Source organism: Chelonia mydas, chromosome 2 (assembly GCF_015237465.2).
Source record: "Chelonia mydas isolate rCheMyd1 chromosome 2, rCheMyd1.pri.v2, whole genome shotgun sequence".
In the NCBI taxonomy this organism is placed as follows: domain Eukaryota; kingdom Metazoa; phylum Chordata; order Testudines; family Cheloniidae; genus Chelonia; species Chelonia mydas.
Window position 1 is genome coordinate 222,094,861 of NC_057850.1, and position 27,550 is coordinate 222,122,410.

The 27,550-nt window shown below is 41.7% G+C and overlaps 1 protein-coding gene across 1 annotated transcript in view; it reads right to left on the reverse strand.

The window, feature by feature from the left end:
* The window catches only part of CUBN (cubilin), a 212,734-nt gene that overhangs the window by 119,192 nt on the left and 65,992 nt on the right, over window positions 1–27,550 (reverse strand). Inside the window, exon 28 of the mRNA XM_027820946.3 lies at window positions 13,425–13,584. Coding sequence (XP_027676747.3) covers window positions 13,425–13,584 — 160 coding nt within the window. The remainder of the gene's footprint in view (window positions 1–13,424; window positions 13,585–27,550) is intronic.

Sequence of the window (27,550 nt, forward strand, 5' to 3'; positions counted from 1 at the left end):
CGCACAGTACTCCTCAACTGGTCCTGAGGTTGAGGCCCCTCAAGTTACCATTAAATGAATGAGAAATGTCCTCCTCACAGCTAGTGTCAACCACGTAATGTATCCCAGCAACAAAACTTCTCTAGTTTAAAATAACATTCTCTTTAATGCTCGTAAAGTGATCGCACTGCAGTACTTTTCCTTTTCACAAAGCTGATTTCTCCCCAGGTTCCTAGCTGATGTGATTTGGGTCCCAGTTTTAAGTGAGTCATTTCCACCCATCCTCAAGCGTGAGCGGCTCACATGTCGGGCAATGCTGCAGGGAGGCAGTGGAGCATGGGATAGAGGGGCAGAGGTACAGAAGACATCAGTGGGGAAAAGAGGAGGGGAGTGGCAGGAAGTGGGGAAGGTGCCAACTCCCCCTTCCTAAAGTACTTCTGCTATGGAAGCCTTCCTCGCTGCATTCATGCTGGGGATGGGGAAAGAAGTAGGGGGCTTTTTGAAAATAAGGGCCAGATTTTTAAACAGTGGCTTCTTCTTTCGCAGGTGTAATTTTTCCCCTGCAACTATATGTAGGAACAAATTAGGTGATTCAGATCTCTAAAATACCTTATCTGTGGGTACGAGCAGAGGCAGACATTTAAATAGCTGTACAGTGCCTGCAGTGATTTGTGCTCACAAATTTGTAGGTGTAAAAACAGATTCCCAAGTCAGGCCAGGCTGACAATCACACCCTCAGTATTTCAGTCTAGCTCTTTATAATTTCACCCATTCCCACATTATTAAAGATACAGCCTCCCTCCACTCCCTGCATGTATTAAGAAAGGATACATGTTTGATAATAGAAAATCCTAAAGCTAGGATTTCTTAAACACTATATCTAAACGTTATCCCAGAAAGATGATAAAGCAAATAATCAAGCAATCAATTTGCAAACACCTAGAAGACAATAAGATAAGTATCCATCAACACGGATTTGTCAAAAACACATCATGTCAAAGCAACCTAATAGCTTTCTTTGACAAGGTAACAAGCCTTGTAGATGGGGGGAAGCCGTAGGTGTGGTATATATTGACTTCAGTAAGGCTTTTGATACTGTCTCGCAAGACCTTCTCATAAACAAACTAGGGAAATATAGTCTAGATGGAGCTGCTATAAGGTGGGTGCATAACTGGGTGGGAAACCATTCACAGAGAATAGTTTTAAGTGGTTCACAGTCAATCTAGAAGGGCATATTGAGTAAGGTCCCGTAAGGACTGGTCCTGAATCCAGTTCTGTTCAATATCTTCATCAATGAGTTAGATAATGGCATACATATAAAGTTTGTGGACCATAACAAGCTGGGAGGGCTTTCAAGTGCTTTGGAAGACCGAATTAAAATTCAAAATAATCTGGGCAAACTGGAGAAACGGTCTGAAGTAAACAGCATGAACTTCAAGAAGAACAAATGCAAAGTATTCCAGTTAGCTAAGAATAATCAATTGCACACATACAACATGGGAAATGACTACCTAGGAAGGAGTACTGCGGAAGGGGATCTGGGGGTCTTAGTGAATCAGAAGCTAAATATGAGTCAGCAGTGTAACACTGTTTCAAAAAAAGCAAACATCATTCTGGGATGTATTAGCAAGAGTGTTGAAAGCAAGACTCGAGAAGTAATTCTTCCCCTCTACTCCGCACTGATTAAACCTCAACTGGAGTACTGTGTTCAGTTCTGGGTGCCACATTTCAGGAAAGATGTGGACAAATTGGAGAAAGTCCAGAGAAGAGCAACAAAAATGATTAAAGGTCTAGAAAATATGACCTATAAGGGAAGATTTAAAAAAAAATGGGGCTGTTTGTCTGGAGAAGAGAAGACTGACGGGGGCCATAACAGTTTTCAAGTCCATAAAAAATTGTTACAAGGAGGAGCGTTAAAAATTGTTCTCCTTAACCTCTGAGGCTAGGACAAGAAGCAATGGGCTTAAATTGCAGGCAGGGTGGTTTAGGTTGAATATTAGGAAAAACTTCCTGTCAGGATCATTAAGCAGTGGAATAAATCACCTAGGGAGGTTGTGAAAACTCCATCATTGGACTTTTTAAGAACAGGTTAGACAAACATCTGTCAGGGATGGTCTAGTTTTACTTAGTCCTGCCTTAAATGCAGGGGACTGGACTAGATGACTTACTGAGGTCCCTTCCAGGCCTACACTTCTATGATTCGATGAAATATGTCGTAATAGCATTACCATTTTAGCCACTGTAGCACTGTTTTCTTTTCCATTTCAATCTCTGCTTTTGCTATCATTGCCTGCCATACAAAGTGGAATTGGTCATACTCCGTAGTAGCTGTTATAATAACAATAATAATGCTTAGCAATTAAATTTTCATCTGAGGAGCTCAAAACGGTTTACAAAAGTGCGTGAGCATCACTAGCTTTAATTTTGACTTTCTTGTCGCTGTGCCTCAGTTTTTCCATTTTTACAGGTGCGGAAACTGAGGCAAAAAGAAAGGGTCAAAATGTTCACCATGACCTTGAATTTTGTTTGGCTAATTTTAGAAACCTACAGTCTGATTTTCAGAGGTGTAGTGCTCCCACTGCTCCCAATGACTTCAACTGACTCACACACATTTTTGTTATGGGGCTTCCTATTGTTGTAATCATATTATTTCCCATGACTTTCAAAATCATAAAATACAAGACAATGCAATTCCCATCAGCTTAATAAGCATGACTGCAAGCTGCCAAGCCACAACAGATGAATTAACTTCTTGGCATTTGGTGGTTTCAGTATTAATCTTTCTTTATTCAATTGCAAGTGTGCAATTGTAAAACACTCAACAGTAGAAACATACAATGCATTTCCCCTGCATATAAGAAATTGCCCCTCTCCCATGGTTCTTAAATTGATCAGTTATTATGGGGATAAAAAGACCCAAAAACACAGTGGACCAGATGCAGACCCCCTGATCTGATGGCACAAAGCAACTGAAAAGCCAGTAGATCTGCCCCTTAGATTTCCCTCTGTCTGGGTAAATCTTAAGTGGCTTACAGCTGTTGTAGCAGCTGCTAAACCGCTCCCATTCCCAGCCTCCTGCTCAGGGGAACACACTTGGGAGAAAGGAGAGAGGCATAGCCAGGGCATCCCTATATCCAGACCTGACAAGACGGGGGGGAAAGTGGGACAATTGCACCAGGACCTTGAGGTATCTAATGTATAAATAAAGTGAAATAGAAGGGGGTGGGGCCCCAGCAATCACATTATACCAAGGCTCCAAATTTCCCTTGATGTCCTGCCTATACCCCATATCCCAGCAATCACTGACTACCAGAAAGGCCTTTGCACAGAGGGTGTAAGTTAGAGGAGCCCCAGGACTGCTCTTATATATGTCAGGGGCCAGACCAGTTACTGGTCAAACCAAGGATCTGGGGCCCACAAAAGTAGCTTAAAGCCCCGGGCCTCTCCACCTCCATTGCTGCAATTTGGCAGGACACAAGAATCTAGCCTTGTGTCTTGGGACATGAAATCCCTGTATTAAAATATCTAGTTCACACCCAGAAAGGCAGATATTAACAGTGCAGGCAAAAATCATCAGTGGCCCAAAATTTGAGAATTTCCAGAATTAAGCCCTCCCTGCAATGTCATTTGGTTTGCCACCCGCCCCACTCCGCATTTACATGGAGTCATTATGAGGACAGAGATCATTTACAGATATTGCTCACTACTATTGCAGCTGTGACTAGCTCCCCTTTAAGCCCCCAAAGAAAAAATTATTTCCTTTTATTCTATTGTTCTTCTTCTGTGTTTATCTCTGCTGGGGCATTTTGGAAGCCAAGGTCTGAAAGCTGTGCGCGGTTCTACTACCGCCATTTCCTCATCTTTGCAAAATTTAGTACTTAAACCTTGGTTTTGAGCCACACTCCAAGGAAGAAGAGCACCACAGCGATTCACTGTAAAAGCTATGAAACTGTGCCTACAGATGGGGAAAAGCTGGAGAAGCCAGTGATAGATTCAACTAGGAGGATGTAGCCTCTCCTCTACCCGTAACTGGCAGCGGGTGAGGAGACCAAGAGCTTGCTTGATCCCCAAGCCTTTATTTCTCTGCTGCTGTCACCTGTGTGCAACAGCATATTGGTTCTGCAAGTGTTAATTTAGGAGTCCATAAATTTTTAATTCAGCCTCCATTAATCTTCTACCAACACAGCTTTTGTGGGATCATTTGAGTCATCATTAAAAATAAGGTCCAAACCCAATTCTGTCTTTTTTGGCTTTGACACCTGAGGGACACACACTGATGCAGCATCTACCTTCCAGGTTAGCAAGGGACACAAGTGACAATTGCCTCAGGGAAAGCTTGAGAGGCATGAGCGCTGTCGCTCTTCTTGTATTCTCTCAGTTCACCAAGGTCATCTGTCCCTTCTAGAAGGATTACAAAATATCTTGGTGATTGTTCCACACCACAGGAGAGCAAAGAGGACTGACTGCAATCATGAGGCAAGAATTCAGCCTGCTCTTCTTCGGCTGTAGCTTTTGCAGACCCTCTTTGTTTTTCAATACCTTATGTTCTCTTTGCTATAGACACTCAGACCAATATCGTTTGCTCAGATTAGCCCAGTATTAAGTCTGCTTCATGTCATGCATGCAGGGTCTGTCTGAATGGTGGCCCAGAGTTTGCAATCATGGAATGCATCGCTAGCTACACTCAATGTCCCTGTGTCATTCAATTTCACAGTGAAGTGTTTGCAAACTGTAGAAGAGTTTCTAAAACTTGATTTTCCTCTCATTTCCTATTCATCAGGGAAATGGCAGTCATTCCCTCATCAACAGGAAACACACTGATCCACTGAACATGCTTACAGAGATAATGGCTGTTTATTAACCTTGCCCTTCTCATAAAAATAATTGCAAAAGCTTTTATAAACTGCATTCTACAAATATGTTTTTGTCATATTTGGAAAAAAAATTAAACAGAGCCACCAATCCAACCCAGAATAGCAAAATTCCAGAGCCAAAGTGCTGTAATGTGCCCAAAATGCTACCTTATCTTAAGCTGAATCCTTAGTTCAAGGAAATATCTTTATAAAATAATAACAAATAATTCCCAATCTCATTCCCTCTTACTTAACTGCCATAGAAAAGCTAGATATTCTAATACATATTAAAGCTACGCACAATACATACCCTGAACCCTGTATCTTTGTCTAGATGCCATACCTTCTGTTAAATTTAATTCCTTCCTCATGCGTTTTTAAATCAATGGTTTGAGAAAGATAATTATTAAATGCAACGGCTTTCCTCAGCATCTTGGCTGAAAGGGTTGGCTACTAAATGAAGGCAGCAACTAAGCCAGGGCAGTGTAACTTGCAATCTATACAATCAAAGTATAAGTGTGTTTGCTAATAGAAGGCAGGCAGCTTGTAAATGAAAATATATGGTCAGCTCCTCCACAGTCAGCTCAATTTGATGATTTGTATCAGAGGAAATAGCAGCAGTTCTGAATGGGAACAAGACAAGAAGTAGCAGCTTTAAACTGGAAAAGAGAACAATGAAGGTAGGTATTGGGAAGTTGGTGACCATCTGATGAAACCACAGTATAATACTTTATGCAGGGATGTTGTTGAGGCTCCACCACTATATATTTAAGAGAAAACCACATATGATAAGCAAGGCAGAGAAATCCCTACAGGTGGTGGGAAATATAAGATAGAAATGACACAGGAAGGCCTTTCCAGACCTGAGATCTATGAATTAATGTTGGCTTTGAGTCTGTTCTCTGTCTTCCTTGGGATTAAGTATACTTTGCTCTATATGCTGTCAAGGATAACATAGTAGTAGGTTGTATGAGCCAATCATGCAGCTACTATCACATAAACCTTTGCAGCAAAGATACTCTGTTAGCTGACAGATGTCTTGATTTAAGGTTAAAAGTAATCTTTAAAAGTGTATGAAATCTCTCCTCTCTCCCATGTCGAAACAGCAGCTTTCGAAAGAGTTATGCAGTATAAGAGTGTTGCATTTGATTGACACATTACCACAGCAGGAGTGGATCCCTGGCAATTTACAATAATGTTCAGAAATCAAAAACCTCTAACCAGAGGCACAAGATGGGAGAAAGGCTCCTTGTGTCCTCTCCTCCTTTCCCTTTTGCACCTCTGGAAAAGCAAGGCACAATCTGGCCAAAGCTACTTAAAAAAAGAAACTAGCCCATTTGAAGAAAATAAACAGTGTGTCAAATCACTCAGCATAAAGCTGTCTGTGTGTGTGTGTGTGTGTGTTTGTCTTACTCTCTTTCTCTCTTGTGTGGAGACAGTACATGGGCACTTTAGAAAAAAAATTCATTATGGAAAAACCAGTTGAATTGACTTTGGAAACTGATAACGATTTCTCAACAAACCTACTTGCATGGCCAGAATCCTAGGGGACCCTGCAACAGAGTACAGATGCAATTTGCTACCTATCTGAGCCTAGAGAAACTGGGAACATTTCAAATTAAACAGGCAACTATGACTAAGCTCGGTTTCCTGACAGTCACAAAGACATGTCTTTATTTAAACCCAAAATGGGTCAGACGAATGGAAAACTTACACTGAGCAGTAGACCTTTCCCTTTCTGCAACTCCTACATCTAGCATTCAGATTCACATACAGATTACTCACAAACATTCTTTCAAGAATGGGTGATATTTTCTGTGACTTCAATCACTAATCCTTGGATGAATTATCCAAACCACACATTAAACATCAAACTCTTATGTGCCATTAATTTTCTTCCACTGCTCCCAAAGCAGCATTTGAAGAATTTTTTTTTTTTTACATGCTATGGCAAAAAGCTGGTCAATATTAGACCTGGCTGAATAATTTATAATACATAATTTATTTGATTGATTTTGCCACTCTTTGTTAGTTGCCTGCAAACAGACCATGATTTTTTTTTTATTTATATTCATTTTTTGAACATTTGAACACCTGGTCTGTCGCTTTTTTACAAGAAGCTCTTTGCACCTATTTGCTATGTGATATTTCAACTGGGAAATTGACACAAAGGCTGCATATTGTGGTTCTATTCCCCAAATGGAGGAGTTTAGAAATAGTTTCTGGGGTGAATAATTGATATTATAAATTACAAATTCTCTTCCTGTAAATATGTTGCTTGAAGTCAGCTGTTTTGGCAAACATTCCTGCCAGTAAACTTATTTTTTAGAATATTTGTGGAAAGTAACCACAAAAGGGGCTCGATATAGTTGCAGCAAATTCATAATAAAATGTGAACACATATTTAGGAATGTTTATTTGCAGTATTTGCCCAGCTCTAGGCTCTACAGCTGAGAGGAGAAAAAAAGTTACAGGCACATTTGATCAAGTTCAAAAGCAAATTTTGATTCAGCCATGTTCACAACACATTCCTATTTCACTTACTAGAACATAAGAGAATTTATCTGTACTAACCATTAAAATAATTTTTATCTTGACTATTTACTGAAAAAGAATTTTGAATTGTATGTTTGATCAGTTCACAATTTACACAGTGTTGATTAGCTACATAAATCGCATAGCATTGTTCTGTTCCCTGATTGTAAACTACAAATATTATTTGTATTTATTTATATTGTAAATCCCACTGTACTAGGCCCCCACTGTACTAAGTGCTATAATAATACATATGAAGACAGAGTCCCTGTCCCAAGGAGCCCTCAGTCAATTATAGGATTTGAAATTCAGGCAGTGTCAGCTAATTAGGCTTGTTACAGGAGACATAACATGCATTACATTTGGAATTCAAATGATCTACAGACCAGAATCATTGGAAAATTGGAATGAACTGGAATTATGAATAATTTTGGAAGAATTCCATGACCCATCTTTTGGAATCTAGTAATAACTTCAGTCAGAAATTAAGAAAGCCGGCTACAAATAATGGAATATCCTAGCCTCTTCCCCCTTCCTCCATGCAGAATTAGAAACTTATTTTTATTTAACCCAGAATGTAATTTCTCTCCTAAATACATAGGAGACATATTGCCTGTTTTATTGAGACAATGGAAGAGAATAAGCTTTAAGTGGCGCTGCATCTATCTCTGCTAATCAAATATTTTCCAGTCTCTGGCTGGCGCAAAGCTTTCCCATTAAATCAGCACAAAACATTCAACAGTGCTTACATCTATCTACAAACATAGGGTCGATTCTGCTTTAATTGAACTAAATGGGAATTTTGCCATTTACTGCATTAGAAGGAGGATCCAGTCTTTAGAGGGCAAACAAAAATTCAGAGACAGACGCTGTAATGTGTTGAGCACCCCAGGTCTTAATTTGTGCCAGAGCTTGCCAGGGCTAAGCCCTGGCACCTCTGGCCTTGTAGTGTCAGTTATGAAAGTAAAAAAAAAAAAAAAAAACTGTTTGAGCCCCAGCACCTCTTTTATTACCAATTAAACACTGGAGCATCCTGAACTCCTCCTGAAGTTCAAGTGAATTTGAGAGGATTCAGTACCTAGCAAAAATGCTTGAAACCTTTTCTACAGCACAGAACTATTTGGGCATGCAGTACTTGGGCAGCTGCACAAACAGGCAGCTGCACAATGGAAAAATGTCCAGAGGCTGAATTGTGTACACTATGTACTCAGTTTGGGCAAAGCGTCCCAGAGTCATTTTTGGAAATTTCTCCTATATATTTTAAAACCACGGAAAAAAAAGTGGGATTTCTTTTAGTAGCATAAAGGTCTCAGGGTTCCCTTGGAAAATACATACAACAGCTACCTACCCTGGATCTAGTTGCTAGGAAACCAGACAACAAATAGAAAGTTCAAAAACCATATATTTGGTGGCCTTTCTTTCTTTTGGCTGAAATCTTAGTAATCACTGAAGATTGTACAACTGATGATTTATAAAGGTCTTTGCATATTACTGCACATGACTGGTTAGAAGACGGTATTCATTAACAGGAGAAGAATTTGTAGTTTCATAATCACACTTGAATTTGGAAGTAGTAATCTACGAAAATCTATCAGCAAGATTTTTCAGATGTATTCACTGGTAAATTTTAGCCAGACACTTAAAAACTTTCCCCACCACACTTAAAGTGTATTAGCAGTGTGCATGTAAAATCCGAGTTAAGGACATGAATAGTATCAGAGTTTGTTGTATTCATAATGAAATCTTTCAGTTAGTTTCAACTGGTTCTAATTATAAGGAACATTGTACATGAAATTTGCTGTGAGATACAGATCCAAAACCAGTATTACACTAAGGATAATTTGGATTTGATCCTGAAACTTTTACTCACACAAGCGTATTTTAATCACAGAAGTTCCACTGAAGAAAACTGGACAACTCATGTGAGTAGGGGCCACTTTTATTTAGGTACCAAATGAGATTTAGTTATCTAATGTTAAGTACTTATGTTAGAAAATGTTGGCCTTCGCTCGCATATATCACTTTATGCTGTATTTTCAAAGTGCTGTACGGACATTAATTCATTAATCTTCAGTAGCCTGCATGCAGTGAGTATGTAAGTATTATATACTCTTTACAAAGGAATCAAACCTACTTTTTCATAAGTGGCATCTAATTTTGTGGGCCCCCTTTTTGGGGTCCAAATCAAGACATGTAGGGCCTGATTTTAAGAATTGCTGAGCAACACTTATAGATCCAATTGACCATACAGCACCTCTGAAAATCAGGCCCAAAGTTTCTCAACTTTGGCCCCATATAAAGAAGGCACCAAAATTTAATGGGCACTTTTAAAATTTCAGCCCTCAGTGACTTGTCTGAGGCTACACAGCAAGTCAATGTGAGAGTTAGGACTAGAACTCAGAAATTCCTGGTTCTCGGCACCATGTTTGAGCCACTAGGCAGCACTCTCTCAAGCAACCTGTCACTCTGCAAAGAGTTACAGGGACTAGCTACTGCAACCTCGTGCAGTGGCTATTTCTGCTATGCTTCACCGCAAGGCTAACAGTCTTTCTTCTAACATAAACATTTAAAATATGTGGCAATTATTTAGGTTTTTTATCAGTTGTCTTCTGCTGGGTAAAAATATAGAAACAGTTAAAGAAAATGACATTATTCTAAGAGCCATGACTCAAACATGCCCCTCTATGCCCCAGCCAGCCATCAGGGCTTCCTTGTGAAATCCAGCAGAGGGAAGAGACTAGAGAGGCACAATCCTTTCTAACTCTATTACTCTGTTCTCAACAGTATGTGGTTCCTATATTTAAAGGAGAAAGGAATACACATGTCAGGCAGAATTGAAAGGCAGAACAGATGAAGTCTGGCTATGCTGTAAGGGCCAAATCAATTTCACTTGTCAGGTTCATTCAAAACCCTGCAGTCTAATTACTAATTCTTTTAAGAAAATGCAGTAATGCACATTGCAAAGCAGCTGACTGTCTTACGAATATTGCTTAATAACGTAGCTGGAGTGCATAGGGAACATGTGTCTTCTCACAAAGACAGTTGCCCTTGGTGTAATTTAGCACTGACAGACCTTTGGCCTCCCAACTCTTTTTCTTTGCAGAGAAGTAATTCAATCAGCATGCCCTCCCCACAACACCCACGGAGTTACCGAGTGTTGTCTCTTTCTTCAAGAGCGAACTGCAGGAGCAAAAATGAACTTTGCATGTGTCGAGCTTCCTAGAAAACAGCAGAATTGGAATCAACAGTTTGCAGCATCAAACATTCTCGCTGGGAATAAGCCCCTCTAAGATTCTAAGTGCTTGTTTACAGGAGTAAACTGTACCAATGTAACTAAATTTACATTACATCAATTAAATCCCTTGGGTGGACACTTATTTTAGTTTAAGATTGGTATATCAATTCTGCTGCAGTTGAATCCGTTGTACTAAAGCTTACTGCTTAAGCTAAATTGTTATAAAGCACTTTTAGAAATAATAATAATCCCCACGCAAGGGAGCTGCACTGATTTGACCAATGTAAAACAATGTAATTAAATCAGTACACATTTCTGGTATGGAGGAGGCGTTAAGACTGCTCAGTTTCCATTTGGCAATTTATATTCTGCTCTGAAGAGGAAAGACGCAAAAAATTAGTATAAATTTTTTGTGCCCCTCGGTTGTAGAAGTGTGCTCATTGAGTCAGTCAGTAATAGGGAAAGTGTCTGGCTATTTGTGGTCATTGCACAGCTTCAAACAAAGATGCTGGGAAGGGAGGGTTGAGAGGAGTGTCAGTGTGAAGTTGTACAAACACATGGCTGCAAATCTAAGTACATCCCTCTCAGCAACATGGTACATGAGTCTCAGAGATATATAGCATGTATACACCATAGCCACCAGTTAAGATGTTTGGGGAACAGAACACAGGACTTTGCACTCCAAAACACAGGTCTCTACCACAAAAAGAGACACATAAACCCAGTCTCTTTCCTACACTGAGATCTACTCAGCATAGTGGGGGCTTAGGTTACTGATACCTGACTCAAAATCCATGTCTGCTCCAGTTCCACCCCTGGAATAGATTAGGCTATGCTCCTTCCCATCCCTGAAATACCCTTACACTGGGGTGGAGGGTAAGGGAGCAGTTGACACAGGAGCCATCTATATTGGCTACATGTTGGCTGAGAGCTCCCTGGTCCCTTTGCCACACCCAAAGGGGCTGGAACAGGGAGAGAAGCTAGCCCATAATCTCAGACCCTAAGGCAGGTTTGAGTCTATACAGCAGAGGGCAGTGGTACATGCACATGTTACTAACCACTGCTAATACATTTATATTACAATATATGAGGGAGCGATGGCTAAATGGGGAACCTTTATTGTGTCTATATGATAACTGTGGCAAGCAAGAATAGGGGCCAGGGGTTACAAAAGACAGGAGAAAGGGGGTTGAAAATCAGTGCAAGAGGCATTTGCTCCAGTATCAGCAAGCTGGCATCAACTCCACGTTATGAACTCAAGCTCCAGATGTGAATTTCCCCAGGGTTCGAGGACATTCAGATTCAGTGTTCTGGTTCAGCTCCCTCTTACCCAGCTGCACTTATGCCAGGAAGTTCAGATCCAAACCTCCGCAAAGTTTGTGGAGCTTCAGGCCCAGGTCTAGTGCAAAGGAGTTGCTTGCTGACACAGAAATTAATGTACAATAGAAGAGGAATGTGGAGGGGGCGGGGGAGAGCTAGTTCTGCGTTTGGAGCGTTCAGGGATGCGGGAAGGGAGAAAGAGGGAACTATGCACCAGGCAGGTTTTTCAGAGTTTTAGCAAAGAAAGTTAAACAAAAACCATGGCTACTGTATGGGGGCTGATGTCATCTCTCTGCACACAAAAAGCTCCACTTTTTCTTCCTTTGTGTAGCTCCAGGATGACATCACCTCCCAATCATAAGAACATACCCTTGTGCTGTAGCAATTCCCCTGCTGTGTCCAGCCGAAGGTCTCACTCCTTTTGCATATGTCACCCTTTTCCCAAAAACATTCCTTGACCTCCTTTGAGTTCTTAACTCGACTGTCTAGTCAAAGAGAGCCCTCTGGGAGCCAACAAATGACAGCAGTCTGTGGCCGTGCTGGGGCCTCCGCAGCAGATTTCAGCTGCTTTACAATGCTGTCAAAGCTGAATAGTGTGAACTGATTAGGCAGACAGGGCAACTGTGGCTATTTAATTCTTTCCAAGGTCGGATCCTCTTTGATGGGATGTACAAAGGCATAAGATTCAATCTTGTTATAGTGAATATTGCTGTTAAGTGGGCACAGCGATAAAGTTGCAGTTGTAGCCTCACTTCCTAAGAAAATGCAAACATAGCTTGCGTGAACATAGTGATTAACAGATTGGTTTATTAACGGGTATGCATGCTTGGCGAGTTAACGAAGCGTGTGGCAGCCTCTGCTGCCTGTTGGTACAGGGCAAAAGCACCCTGAGCACAGCACAGCCAGAGCCATTTCATAGCAAGAAAGGGGTTGGGGGAGGACTGAAGTGAATTTACTACTCATAGAAGGAACTAAATGTCAGCAAAGGAAACTAGAGAGCTGCTGGAATTGAACTCCCAAGTGCATACACCCCAAACTTGGGGGTTTGAAATCCAGGCCAGATCCAGACCTAAAAGTTGTAGCGCTGGGTTCATCTCTAATGAAACATTAAGACCTCCCTTCACAGAAGATTTTCAGCACAGGGGAAGCCACACATACTTTCCCACACTGCCCTGCAAATGCAGCTCACCTTTGTTCCAAAGGAATTATCTCTAGCTCACAGAGGCCAGTTCACTTACCGTGTACACTCAATCCATGGCCCCTATAATTAATTAGTTTGCCAGTAAGGCAGATCCTTTCATATGTGTGTGCTTCTGCGTGTGCATGAAAACGTTAAGTATTAAATCCATTATAAAGTTGGAGGGAAAAGTGCTGTTTCCATACCTATATCTGGTTTATTTCTAGTAATGTGCAATTAGCTGAAGTAACCTTGGAGCATATTATACTGTAGAGAAGAAGGAATTATCCATTATAAAGTGACAGAGAAATTTTGGGTAGCTTACCATTTACATGCCACAGCATCTGGAACCCCTGTTTCGAGCCTATTCCATCAGAGTAAAACACCACATGAAGGCTGGTGCCTGAGGTATTCCCTGCAATGGGAACAGTACTTCCACAGAAAGTGTTTATCAGGTTGGATTGGGCATTGGGTCCATCATAGAGCTGAAATGAAACAAGAATCCCAGTGTAGTAAAAGCACTTCCTGATTCCGAGGAATTATAAAAGACTTCTAAAGAAACAACAATGAGACACAGTGTACATGCTACTCTACGCTATCACAATGTCCTAGGAGGAGCACAGCTAGAGTCGGATGAAATGCTAACCTGTATTTAGCTCTGCTAAACTCAAATGGTTGTCATGTACTGTAGGAACCTTTTCCCTTTTCAATGTGTGTTGGGGGAATGGCTCTTTATATTCTTCACCTCCAACAATTCCTCCCCCTCCTCCCCCACAGGAAATTCACCAACACACATTTTTAAATCATTCCCTCTCCAAACTCTCCTCCCCCCTCCCCGCCCCAAAAAAGAAATACTCCTAGGTTGAGATTTTTAAAATTGGGAGCCTAAAATTAGGCTTCTAAATCCATATTTAAACAAACACCTAAATAAGTGACTCTATTGAGAGCTACTGGGTGCTCAGCACTTTTGAAAACTCAGCCATTTATTTAGGTCCCTCAGTTTGTGACAACATAGTTTGCCAATTATTGTCATGTTATGTTTGTTTGTTTCTCAGGCCTACAGTTGTTAGTATCACTCTCAAAGTTTGGAGCAACAACCTTGTACTTTATCACTTTGCCCTGGTTTAGTAATCATCTGATTTTCTGATTCATAAGACATATCTTTTCAAGGCAGTCCAGTAAATAGTTGGCATAGAAACCTTATTTGGACATCCTCATCACTGAGTCTCTGGCATGTTCCTTTTTAGAATTTCAACATAAACCTCTCTCTGTTTTGAGCTGACTACTGTAATATTCTCTCTCCGCAGGCTGCAAAGACCCAAAGAGACGATCTCTAGGGAGCCAGCCAAAATTGATCTTTGTTCTAATTTCAGAAGCTCTTCTCTGAACACCCGAAAGTCCATTGGGTGGAGCTGTGCTACACTGTACACTCACATGGTAAAATGAAAGGCGCTAATAAACCGTGCTGGTTGTAAGCTTTTGCAGAGTCACATATGATAAAATATTTCAATTAAGTCCTCTGCTCATGCTGTGCAAAGACAAGGCTTTTCAGAATACCCTGTAGTGATTTAACACATTTACAGGCTTGAGGGCAAGAAGTCCACTCAGATACACTCTCAAACCCTTAAGGCATGAATCAAGAGCAGCTGTCTTCTCTAAAAGATATGCTGTAGTTCAATCAGAAGCTATGGGCCTGTTGCAAGAACTGCTGTGTGTAATTCTATGGCCTGTATAACACAAGACATCACATTAGATGATCACAGTGATCACTCCTGGCCTTAAAGTCCATGAACCTATGAATCCCCAAAACATTACAAGTGAATTACAACAGGAGGCACAACAGTCCTGATTGTCCTTTTCTCCAAAACTTCCAAGGTGAGGACAGACAAGGCTGAGAACTTCTTACTTCCAAACAGAAAAACCTCTCCTAGTTCTTGCAAAAAACTTTGTTTATTTGTGTTTGGTGCCAGGGCACAGAAGTTTGGTTAACGTCATCCTCCTTGGATGTTGACAAGTTTAACATCTGTCGATATTTTCTGCAACAACTGTGTAACTGACCTACAGGTAGATGAAACGAAGATGAGATGCACTGTGCACCAAATCACCTTCAACACATTCCTTGTCTCTAGTTCAGCAAAGTCAAATGAAGTCCGATACAATTAGATTTCACATATGAATTAGACTGGCTGTTTTTTTTTAGAAAAACATTACTTCCTAGAACAACCTCTTAGAATACACATCATCCCACCCAGATTCCTGGGTCTGAAAACTCTGAACAGAAAAATCTGAATAGGGAAATGTGGATCAGTGCAGAAACTTAAGTATTCTGTACCTTTAAATGGACAGCAAAAATGCACTAAAAATGCATATTAAATGATTAAACACTAGGCACAATGTTTAAAAATAAAAGCCTATAAAAGTTATTGACTGAATCATTCAGTAGCAACACTCAAATTGAAATGAAAAACAAGTCTCATGGATCTTTTCTAAGTTTGATTTCATCAAGTGGGTGTTAGTTTTACCCAAACAGACAGCTAACAGCACATACCTATGTAATTCCCCTGAAAACAAACAGTCAGTTTTTCAGTACACAAATAACAGTTACTATGGAAACCACTTCATCAGTGCTGTCTCTTGATCTTGTTTTCAGAGCAGAATATTATTCACAGGAAAGTCCAAAATGACCAGCCAGCTGTAACTCATTGAGAGTGAGGCAGGCATACTACAGCTAGAATTACAGACTTTTTTTTTAGGCTCTCTTACCCTTATAATGAAGGGAACAGCTGTGTATTTTTCAAGAAGCATTTTGAACATCTAAGAGCAAATTTTACCCTTTGATATACACAAGCAATTGCCACTAAAGTTGTATGCAAATACCCCAGGCCACGATTTGTCTCTTTGTGTCTTAACTCTGCTTTTTGTTTACGGAGCCTCTGTTTTATCATGTGAACTACTCTTTGAACTGTTGAAAGAGGAGAGACAATTCTTGCCTAAGCCATATCAGGCAGGGTATTTCCATTGTCTGGACAGGACAACTAAAGTTTGGAGTAACTTGTTAGAGACTCCTCCATCATAATGGCACGAGGAACTGATGACTGGACTCCTTCCCAAGTATTCATCCAAGAACATGCATACTCCCTTTCTGAGAAGATATTTGTTTTCTGTTTTATTTGCTCAGAATTTTTTAGTGCTCATCCCAAATTCTGGGTGCTTCAGAACAATTAAAGCAGATAATACAACATGCAAAAAATGGGACCATCTAATGACACTGAGTTCTAATAACCAAAAAGCCAGTCCCCTAATAACAATAATTTACTAAAAGATCCTCCATGTTCCAGCTCATCACCATGTCTCCCACCCTAGTGCCCCAGGGGAAAAAGATGGTGAGGTTTGCAGAGTGCCCAGACAGTTAACAGATCTAGGCTCTAGAGAATTGATCGGGGAACAAGTTCCAAAACCAAGGCCCCTCATGGAAAATGCCTTTTTAGCATCCCTAGAAGTGGATATATATGCCCCACTGTTAACTCTCTAAGAAAGGAACCAGGCAGAGAGCCTGTGCTGCCCTGAAGAAGTTGCTAAACCTGCCAGCTGGAAAGAGACTCAATGTGGCTTGGATATAAAGGGGAAGGTGTGATATGCTGGAGACAGACTCCTGAGAGAAGGTCAAAGTGCTCTTTCTCTCCTCATAGCCTGGGGAAGACACTGGCCCGGGGTATTCCTTGACCAAATCCATTCCAGGAAGATGTGACAGCGTGGTCCAGTGAATAAGGCACTGAATGAGGACACAGGAGTTTTATTCGAGCTCTGCCACTGACCTGCTAGGTGACCTTGGGCAAGTCTTTATGCCTGTTTCTTGTCTATTTAGATTGTAAGCTCTTTCGGGAAGGAACTATCTTGGCCTATGCATCTGTACAATACCTAGTACAATGGGGCCTTGAACTTGCTCGGGACCGCTAGATGCTACAACTTGCTACTACTAATATAAATAATAAGCAAGGAGAAGCTGGTAAACTGACTGCCTTGTTTATGCAGAAGAGCAAGATGATTCCCCAGAAGCTTTACATTAATGACTGTGTTTTTTTCCTCTTTTCCTTCTTCCCCAGCTTTAGGGAACCATGGCTGAAGCAAACCTTCCTGGGTTTGACACTTGTTCTTTTGTTTGATCAGGCTGAGAAAGATCTCAGTCCCGACTCTCCATAGATTGGCCACAGCAGAGAAATGTTCCATCTGGAGAGGCCCATGCCTTAAAAGGGCAGGAAACTTATTTTGTTTCTCTTTATTTTCCTTGTTTTTCTTTTTTGCCAGTACCCCAGGCTATGGTTTCATGTAACATGCATCTTCTGTATCAGGAGGGCTCCCTCTGAAGTTACCTCAACTGCCTGTAACTGTGCAGAGCAGAAGCAATCTCTCAGGGACCAAGATCAAAAAAACATTTAAGGCTTTACCAGTCAAAAGCAACCACTTGAATTCCACCTGGAAGGTTATTAGCACCCAATGCGGACTCTGACTGGAATGCTGGTTCAGCCTGCTTCCTGTGTGAACCTTTAATGCTATGGCCACCAATATTAGCTGTTCACTTTTTACACTTTTCATCTTCGCAGCACCTCACAAGAATTAATGAATTCCCATAATGCACCTGTGAAATAGGGGAAGTAGTAGTACCCCTCTTTCAGGTAGGGTGAAACACAAGGAGAGAAGTTAAGTGACATGGCTAAGGTCTCAAAAGGAGTCAGGACTGACATTAGAATTTGGGAGTCTCTTGCTGTCACATCTGCAGTCAAAGATTTGTTAAACAGAAGAAGCAGTCTGATAGGTAACACCTTGTATGGGCGTTCTGGGATCTTGTCATGGAAACCCTTTAGGATCCATTAGAAGGTGGATTACTCGATCCAATGAAGGGGAAAAACAAACACTCCATAAATACAATTTTGATTGTTGATATGAATTTAGTTGAACCCTCAGAGAATCTTTAGAGCCTTCTCAGAGATCTTCCACAACAGCCTGGAGCTGAACTGACAAAATGAGATGCTTCATGGCAGAACAGTAAAGAGTTGTTGTGTTCCACCCATCTTCTGAGGGCTCCAGAGCAACCCTAAAGCAATAGATGTAGCATGCAGAGCCGTGGTGCTCCCAGAAGTGATATTTTCCATGGCGATATTTTCGTTTGACAAAGATAAGTATCAGGAGCAATGATTAAAGGCCATGTGGCCACCCTTCCAACTTGGATAGTTCTCTGAAAAGAAAAAACGGATAGCCCCACAAACAAAGCCCATTAGCAGAAAACAAAAGGTAAGCCAAAGAAGACAAAATAAACAACTGAACAGTAAAGAACTCCTAAGAGGACACAAGAAATGTAAAATCGCCCTTTAAAAACTTTTTACTGATACGATCAGGAATTAACAGGGAAAATACATTTCCAAGAGACAAATTTTCTTACAGAAGAAATAGCTCATAAAGTGCAGGTTCAGAAACCCTCACATCTGTCAGACAAAAAAAAGGAAACTTAACTAATGGTTCAGATGTGGGTCACCACAATAGCTCACTGCTACATAGACATTCACCATCTAGTGCTGGGGCAGTTGAAGGGTTTCAGTGATTTAACCTGTGTGGACCACTCTGATCTCTGCCACGTAATTAAGCACAAAATTAAGACTAAAGGTGTGTGTGCATGGTGGGAAGGGATTACAATTACCTGTAGAGAAAAATCTCTGAGAGCTATTAATTCTACATAGTTGTAGACTGCAGATTTTGCCTGCATTTACCAACTGCTGCAGCTAGAAATATTTTTGTTTTAAATCTAGGGTTTCTGTTATTTATCTTACAATTTCTTGGAAAGTATTTTAATGTGATTTATTTAATGGTTTGACACCAGAGATGAAACCACCCCAAAACCTTTGCTCTAAACACCACCAGATTTTCAAGATGAGGAGAAGGGATTTCAGAAGCTGAATTTTGCAGCTGAACAAAACCCCCAGCTCTGAACACAACCAGAGTTTGAGGATTTGAAATCTGATTTAAAATTTAGTAGCTTAAGCCCAAATATCAAACGTACCTACATTACTTAGCATCTCCCACTTACCTCTTTGCAGCCATCTTCTCCTATTCCCCTCTGCTTCCTCTTCCCTCCATCCAGGATGTTAAGTTAGTCCCCCTCCCCACTTCATCTCCATCTTCACCCTTTCTTCCATGCTAAATGCTCCTGTTCCTGGATTCTCTTACCTGCACCTCCACACTCTCCTCCTTCAAACTTCTCCTCAAAGCTCTTTTCTTATGGGATTTATAAAACCCCATAGTATCTGTGCATGTTCATGGATTCTTCCATGCAGAGAGGTATTATCAGCTGGGGAGTGACTGGCAGTCTCCATTCACTTTGTGCTACTTGAGCACCAAAAAGAGAGCAGAGCAGGCCAGAGAATATGGTCCAAAATGGGGACAGGATTTGGGTATATGGCTCACCAATCTTTCTGTGTGCTTTGCATGCCACAACTGTGGGCAGCCTTCCTCTATGTCTCTGCACCTTCATTGCATCTGTTTCATTAGTTAGCCATGTTCTTCTGTAGTACAGAACAATGTGAACTCATGCAACACAAGACATGTGCAAAGATAATCTCTTTGGGATTTACATAACCTACGGAATGTGCAAATGTCTAGTTTTTAATAATAGAAGTGGTATCTGATAAAGGGAGTCTATGTTTTGTCTCGTTATCTGAGCCTGCAATACTTAACCTTGTTAAAAGTGTCAAGTTGCGTTAAATTCCACGTTTTACTGTAGTAAGAATTTAAAAAAAAAAAAAAAGAGAAGGAAAAGGAGGAAGAAGAGGAAAAGAAGAAAGAGGAGGAGAAGGAATTTTCATTTCTTATCCTGCCAGCATTATCACCATTTCAAAGCACATAAGGGGGAAAAACTGGCTACCCAAGGGTTCGGTGAAACCTCATTTCTTCAGTATTCCTCCAGCTTTACACTTGATGCGAGAAATTAACTGGTTCCCTTTGCAAGGCTGTATTCTTTACAGTACATTAAAGAAGTATAAAGAAATGTAAGCTGTATCTATGAATGAACTAATGGAGAAGCTGTTTAACAAAACACTGTGTATGAAGAGAGCATACCTACACAAGAGTATGCCAAGCCTGCAGTTCCAAGCTAGAAAGGGAAATGTTTGCATTGTTAGATCATCTGTTTTCCTGGTACAAAGCACTAGGGATTTCAGAGTGACCTGCTTCCCCTCTCTGGTAAAATGAAGAGCACCTTAGGCTGTTAGGGCTCTTACAGTCACACAGCAAATTCCTGAGAAGATGGGGTTTAGGTGAAGAAACCTCCCTTGTCTTTCTTCTTGAAAAGTCTGCTTGAAGAGGAAAAGAAACGGAGTGCTTGTGATGAAGCAGAAAAACCGCCCACCAGCATGGAAGGGGTTAAAAAGAGCCCTTGGGCCCAGCCAGCCCTGCTCCATTATAGCTGCAGCCAATGCCAGGCCTGGAGGGGAGAAAAAAGGAAAGAACTTAGCTCAGTTCGGGACTGACTGGTGAAGGGGCAGGAGCTAACTGCTTCCCTACCTGAGGGGAAGGATCATTAGCCTGCCAGCCAAGGCGATCACCAGGGAACAAGCACTGTCCCTCTGGCTAGAGACTGAGAATAAGACCTAGGAGCACCCAGCCTGAGACAGAACTGGGTGACCACAGCATGGAGACATTGTGGGATTCTGACCCCACCAAACGTACGGCTGCCCTGCCTGGAGAAACCTCAGGCTGCAACTGAACGCTACCCAGGATCCACAAGGGGACTCTACTAGAGACAAGCTGCCACTACAACTTGGACTATAGGGGCCATGCCCCAAACTGATGGGACAGCAGTAGGAAGTAGCCCAGGACAGTGGATGTAGGCTCTCTACTGGGGCTCCCCTACTCAGGGTCTGTGATAAATGAGAGGGGGGATAGCTCCCTTTTGTGGACAACCAGCCAGCCAGTTGGCTATGGAATCCCTCTTGGTGGTGGTTCTCTTTGTGCTTTACCTGTAAAGGGTTAATAAGTCCACAGGTAAAAGGAAAGGCGTGGACACCTGACCAAAAGAGCCAATGGGAGGGCTAGAACTTTTTTAAATTGAGAAAAAACTTCTCCTCTTTCCCGGAGAACACACAGACAAAGGGAACAGGGAGCAGTTATGCTGTGAGAAGCTTAAGCCAGATATGAAAAACTATCAGATCATACCTAGAGATTGCTTATCTGAACCCCCCAGATATGTACATAAATTAGGAAATGTCTAGAAAGACACAATCAGGTTTATTTCTGTTTATTTCTTATTGGCTTGTGGACTCCTCTGTGCTAAATGATTTTCGTTTTCCTTGTAACCTTTAAGCTGGACCTCAAGAAGGTTATTCTTGATGTTTAAATTTTATAAGTGGGTTTTTTAAATCTAGCAAAAGCCTAAGTTCCAGATGTATTTTCTTTCTTTTTGTTTTTAACAAAATTTACCTTTTTTAAGAACAGGATTGGATTTTTGGTGCCCTAAGATGTTTGTGCATATGTTGTTAAATTAGCTGGTGGCAACAGCTGATTTCCTGTGTTTTCTTTCTCAGCTCTTCCCTGGAGGGGGTGTGTGAAAGGGCTTGAGGGTACCCCACAGGAAGGAATTCCCATGTGCGCCTTTCTGGTTTCAAAGGGCTTTTGCATTTGGGTGGTAGCAGCTTCTACCCATCCAAGGTCAGAGAGAAACTGTAACCTTGGGAGTTTAATACAAGCCTGGAGTGGCCAGTATTAATTTTTAGAATCCTTGAGGGCCCCCACCTTCTGCCAGAGTGGGGAATCAGCCTTGACAGGGTCCTAGGTTGGGACTTGGTGGAGTGGAAGGGCCCAGGTCCCTCTACCTCTCTCCCCCAGCCTTAAACACTGAGGCAGCTTGACCAAGCAAGGAGGGTGAAAATCAAACGCTCCAACCACTTGGCCGCCCAGCCCTCCAAGCCCCCTATTACAGTGCTCTTGTGAAGAGAACAAAATTTATGACCTAAGGCGGAACTTCTTGCCTTTTGCAGTACTTTGGGAATCAGAAAGACAAAGGAGTTCTATCTCACTTTGAAGTAGTAAAGCGTTGATGGACAAGGAAGCAGGATCCCTTGTGGACCTGTGAGAATTATATCCCTGAAATTATCCTCTGGCAAGAAAATCATACTCTGGAAGAATCCAGGACAGACCTTATGAAACCCACTATGAAGACGTGGGAATCCTCTTGTGGATGATGCAACCAAATGAATGAAAGAGGGAAAAGCCCTGACTGAAAAAGCCCAAATTAACTGTGTAGAGTTTGGAGCCAGTTGTCCTAGTACAGACAATGACAGACTACAGATTAACTTGGCTACAAGATGAGTTAATTCCTAATACTCTCTGAGTGAGGTTAGACTCTGAACTGAAAAGAGCCCTGTGGTATCAAAATATTTCTGGCAGGATGGATCACTTTAGGATATCCCTAAAGACGGAGCACCAAATCAGTTTTGACGAAGGTAGACGGAAAATTTTGCCTCAGGAACAAGTTAACTTACTGAGGTGTCCAGTAAGACAAAATCCTCCAGCAATGGGAACAGAATCCTAAAGCCATCTGAGAGGGAGGTTGGATCCTATGAATCCTACTCAAAGGAATGACAGAACTTACAGAAGTGGGCTGTGAGGAGGGACTTTGCCATTTTAGATTCCTTCCTCTGACAACGGAATTTTAGCTGACCCACTTGAAACTTTAAAAACATCATCTGGGTTTTCTAATGCCACTAAGTCCCTCCATTCAATGGTGGTAAAACCACAAAAAGAACGAGACAAGCTCCATCATTGCTTGGAAGGTCTCACTTGTGTATCAAAGCAGGCCAGGCTCTCCATTGCCATTTCCCAAGTGAATTTGGGAGGACAGAGGCAAGACATTAGAGGAGAGAAGAATTACAAACAAAGATGGATCAGTGCTGAATTTCCTCTCACTGCCAGGAGGCTTACACATTATCATGCATTAGACATGCTGACACTTCACAGTTGCCCCATTGTATTTAGTTGCTTTCCTGGAGGCAGAGGAAAAGTCACATTACTCTGAGCTGGCAGGGCGCAGCAGCTGAAGAAAATGTGCAACTAAAAATAAAGTATTACTCATTCATGCTGGGCTTTGCATGTCTTCAAGTAAACCGCCATTTGGTCGCATCCTGAATCACTCAGTGTCACTCACCATCTGAGGTTTATTTCAATTAGAGATCATGTAGCCCCTTAACCATTAACAAATTTATCACAGTACTGAGTTTTCTCCTCACTAGTGTGGTTTCCATTCTGCTTTCCAACAGTGGTTCTAAATATATCCAATCATCTGAGGAGCTGAAGATTAAGGCTATTTGGAAAAACTTTTTGAGCACAAATCTCCTCTTGGATCGTCAAAGCAGATCTTAACTGATATTCTGCTCTCTCTAATTGTTCAGCTCTGCCACTGAAAACCTGTTCATGCAGTGAAAGCAGGATACCACCGGTAAGAACTGCCATGGAGAGCTGAGAGGAGAATTTGCCTTTATCCTTAGAATGCCATACGGAGGAACTTCTACTGATGAATTGTAAATCCCTGTAGGTATATTATGTGTAGATAGGTTTGATTACTGCCAGCTTGTGTGCTAACGGGTTTCCAGATGCCGCTGCAGTCCAGCCAGAAGGCTATAATTTAATGCCTGACTAAAGAACCCGGATGAATATATTCCATCTATCATCTGCTTCCACAGGGTGATGTGCTGCTGGTGACACTTTGCAATCTATGTGTGACCACAAACTGAGCCACCTTCTGGGTTTGGAGAATTCCTGCTGGACTTTTAAAAAGACATATATATCACATGATAACTCATATGTCTTGGGCAACTCCCCCCAGCTCCAATATGGTGTTAGCTTATTTACTGGTTCAAATTAGGGAAGCAAGTAAAACTAGGGCCAGGGGAAAAAAAGTGTTACCTCTTTTCTTCTGTGTGTACCTTCATTAGAAAAAAGAGGATTACCAGTTTAGTTCAGGCAACCATTATCTAATGCATTATTCCCACATGGAGAGAGAGGATATTATGGTGTATTCCTGGAATGTTGCTGTGGTAAAAACATATCCTGTTACCAAAAAAGGAAATGAAAGAGTACTCAAGAACAGCTTTCCTGTAAATGAATGTACTCATTTGCTGGAGCCTACATATTCAGGTCCAATAACTGGTTGTGAGCAAGGTATCTCTACAGGGTTTGTTGATGTGGGGAAGAATTCTGCGCACACACACCCCCGCCTGGTTCTGGAGCAGCAGGAGGACTACTCTGTGCTTGCTACTGCAGACTCATGTCATCATGGCATGGGGGGGGCATGCCAACTGTCGGCTAGAGGCGGCTTGCCTCCAGGCCCACCCCTTCCGCCCAAGGCCCCGCCCCTTCCGTGCCTCCACACCCCCGCCGGAGCCCAGAGCCCCACCCCCTGCGGCCCCCCCAGGCTAGTGCCACCAGCACTGGAGCACCAGGAGGGTGTCCGGCTTGGCCCCAGCCCGAGCTGTGGCCACAGCACAGGGGAAGCCACAGAGCAGGAAGCAGGAGGCGGGCGGTCTAAGGGTAGTGTGAGAGCAGAGCCACACCTGGCTGTTTGGGGAGGCACAGCCTCTCCCAGCCTATGATACCTGCCGCCCATGCTCCATGGAACATACGCATCATCACTACACATGCAGGTTAGCCAATGGATATGCAGAGACATAGATCTACTATCCTTTCCCACTGTGCTATTGTAGACATCAACTAGTGCTCTACAATGCACAGAGACTTGCCCTCATATATGAAAGGCCTGAATCCTGTCCCTTGCACATCATAACTACACTGGTTCTGGTGCTCATCAAGCATTTTTGTGCCTTTGGGAAGAGGTGGGCAGGCTTTTCCCCCAGGATCATTACAAGCATATGCTAAACATGTTGGACTTTAAAGTGAGGGGTAAGTGCTGTGAGTACAAGAAAATAGAGGTAGTTTGCCACTGAAGGACAGGAAGACTAAAGGTTTTCAAATCATATTTTTCTCGGATAAGAAGGAAGTGAATTTCATATTCCTATTGCTAGACTCAAATCTCTAATGCAGTAACATTAAATTCTCTTTATTTATAAAAGAGTTTTGCCACTTTTGAGCCTATGATCTGTCACACTAAATAAAGTGTAAGTCAATAAGTAAAGATAGAAGAGTAAACTATTTCTTTCCTAGGTTAATGTCCCTAACCTCACTGGTGAAGTCTTCTGGCTATTTTTCCCCCTGAAAAGATTAATGCTAGGTTTCAAATCCAAGTCACAGCAGGAAATATAACTACAATCTAATTCAACTAATATTAGTGTCACATCAGAAAAAAAAAAAGCGGGTCTGCGGCAAGGTACGTGCTTATAGGTGCTGGAACTAGGGGTGCTGGGGATGCTGCCCGCACCCCCTGGCTTGAAGTGGTTTCCAACATATACAGGGTGTATAGTTTGGTTCAATGGCTCTCAGCACCCCCATTGCACAGATTTTTCCAGCACCCCTGTATGTGCTGTATCCACACTGTCACCACTCTGGTACATGTAGCTGCTCTGATATTCTCAACAACTAAGCTGTAACCCCTCTGCAAAATGTCAGGCAACCTCGGAGAGTTACTAGGAGAGAGCCAGCTTCCACTGCCAGACCATGAAACAGAACATGCTGCTCATTTGTTCAGGAAGTGCTCACCCAACATTAATGTTAGAAAATGCCTGGATAAAGTCCATCAGTCCGATTCTCTTCTGCTTTGGCCCTGTGTACGCACTTACACTGTGCAGAGTACGTCCAGTGCTTAATTTGTGGCAGGGCTGAGCCCCAGGACCTCTAGGCTTGACATTTCATAGCCCCAGCACCTCTAGGCATCAGTTATGCAGGTAAAAAAATTGAGAGAGCCCCAGCACCTCTTTCATTACAAATTAAGCTCTGAGTAGGTCTAAAATGCCACCAAATCAGAAATGCCTGGCATTTTACCCCCACTTAGTACAGATGTGAATGCCTATGCAAGGTGCAAAGTTGTGGAGAATCAGGCCCCACGTAATCCAAACTCTGAGTCATGCTCCTTCACAGAGCTCTGTTGGGGATGATGTGGTTTGGCTCGACCCCAACGCTGGCCAGTGCCTTCAAGGCACAACCTGACTCAAAAAACATTAGCATCCAGTGATCAAAGGAGAGAAAGAAAAGGGAAAAGCAACGCACTAATGATTTCTCATTATCTCCATGTGATTTCATTTCAGTTTGGCTCAGTCATTCATTTAATTTGCACTGGTTGATTCCTGATCACCTGGGCACTGTGTTAGTGCATTCCCAGCTATACACTTAGCGTTTTGTTTTTTTCACCTAGTTGATGACAGTACTCTAAGGAACCTACAGCCACCAGAAAGCTAGTGCAAGAGTTTTCTTTCTTTCTTTCTTAGCAGGCCAAGGAGCAACTAGTGAAGCTGAAAGTCCTTATTATATCTAGTTACCAAACAAAATACAGTTCCCATCCCAAGTCTTTGAATCATGATTCAAATATTTTAGCCACATTCAAATGTGGAATTGAAAAACAGGCTCTTTTATAGTTTGGGATCTGACCTGGGTCAAAAAAGTACAAAGGTGTGGTAGGATTCAGAGATCTGTATCTATACACATCCCCCACTTCCCCAATACCTCCCACATCTCCTCACACACATATACTCTTCCTCCCCAGAATTCAAAGGTCTGGTTTTGGCCCATTCATACATATTATGAATAAATTCCTAATCTAAAACACATATTGTAAGTCACTCTTTCCCTACACTGACTCTTTAGTGACTCTATTCTTTTATTTCCTTCTGCAGGTTTCTGGAGTGCATTCTCTATACAGCTGAGCAAGGCTTCTGCCAGAGTACACCTATATATGTTAACACAAATCCTATTATAAATAATAAATAATAATCATAATGAAATATCTCTGCTTCTTCAATCATCTGGAATATACACCTGCTTTTTAATCAGTGTTATTTCTGGTTGGTCCCTCTGGAGCTTTCCTTTTTAAATGTAATAATTCTGCATTTTGCAAAACTGCAACATCTGTTCCACCCTAATAATTATGTGGCTTTATTCTGATTAAATTCTTTCTCCCCTGACAAACAGCAGTCAGATTCAGTATGGATTTCAGCACAGGAATACCATATATACACAATCTGCTTAGAAAATCAGTGACACGCACATTCCAAAGCATTCTCCCCTTTCCCCTGTATCTCATAGACTCTGTAATAATGTCAAAATATTCCCCTTTTCACAATTCAAAGGGTGACACAAACACTACTTGATTTCCTAACTCATTCATCCTTGTTCTCATTTTACATATTAGCACATATTTGTATGCCAGCAGAATGAAGACATCTTTTCCATATCCAGGAATCGTAATTTTAAATGACATTTAAAGACACACATATTTGTATTATGACAAAAAATAATTCTTTT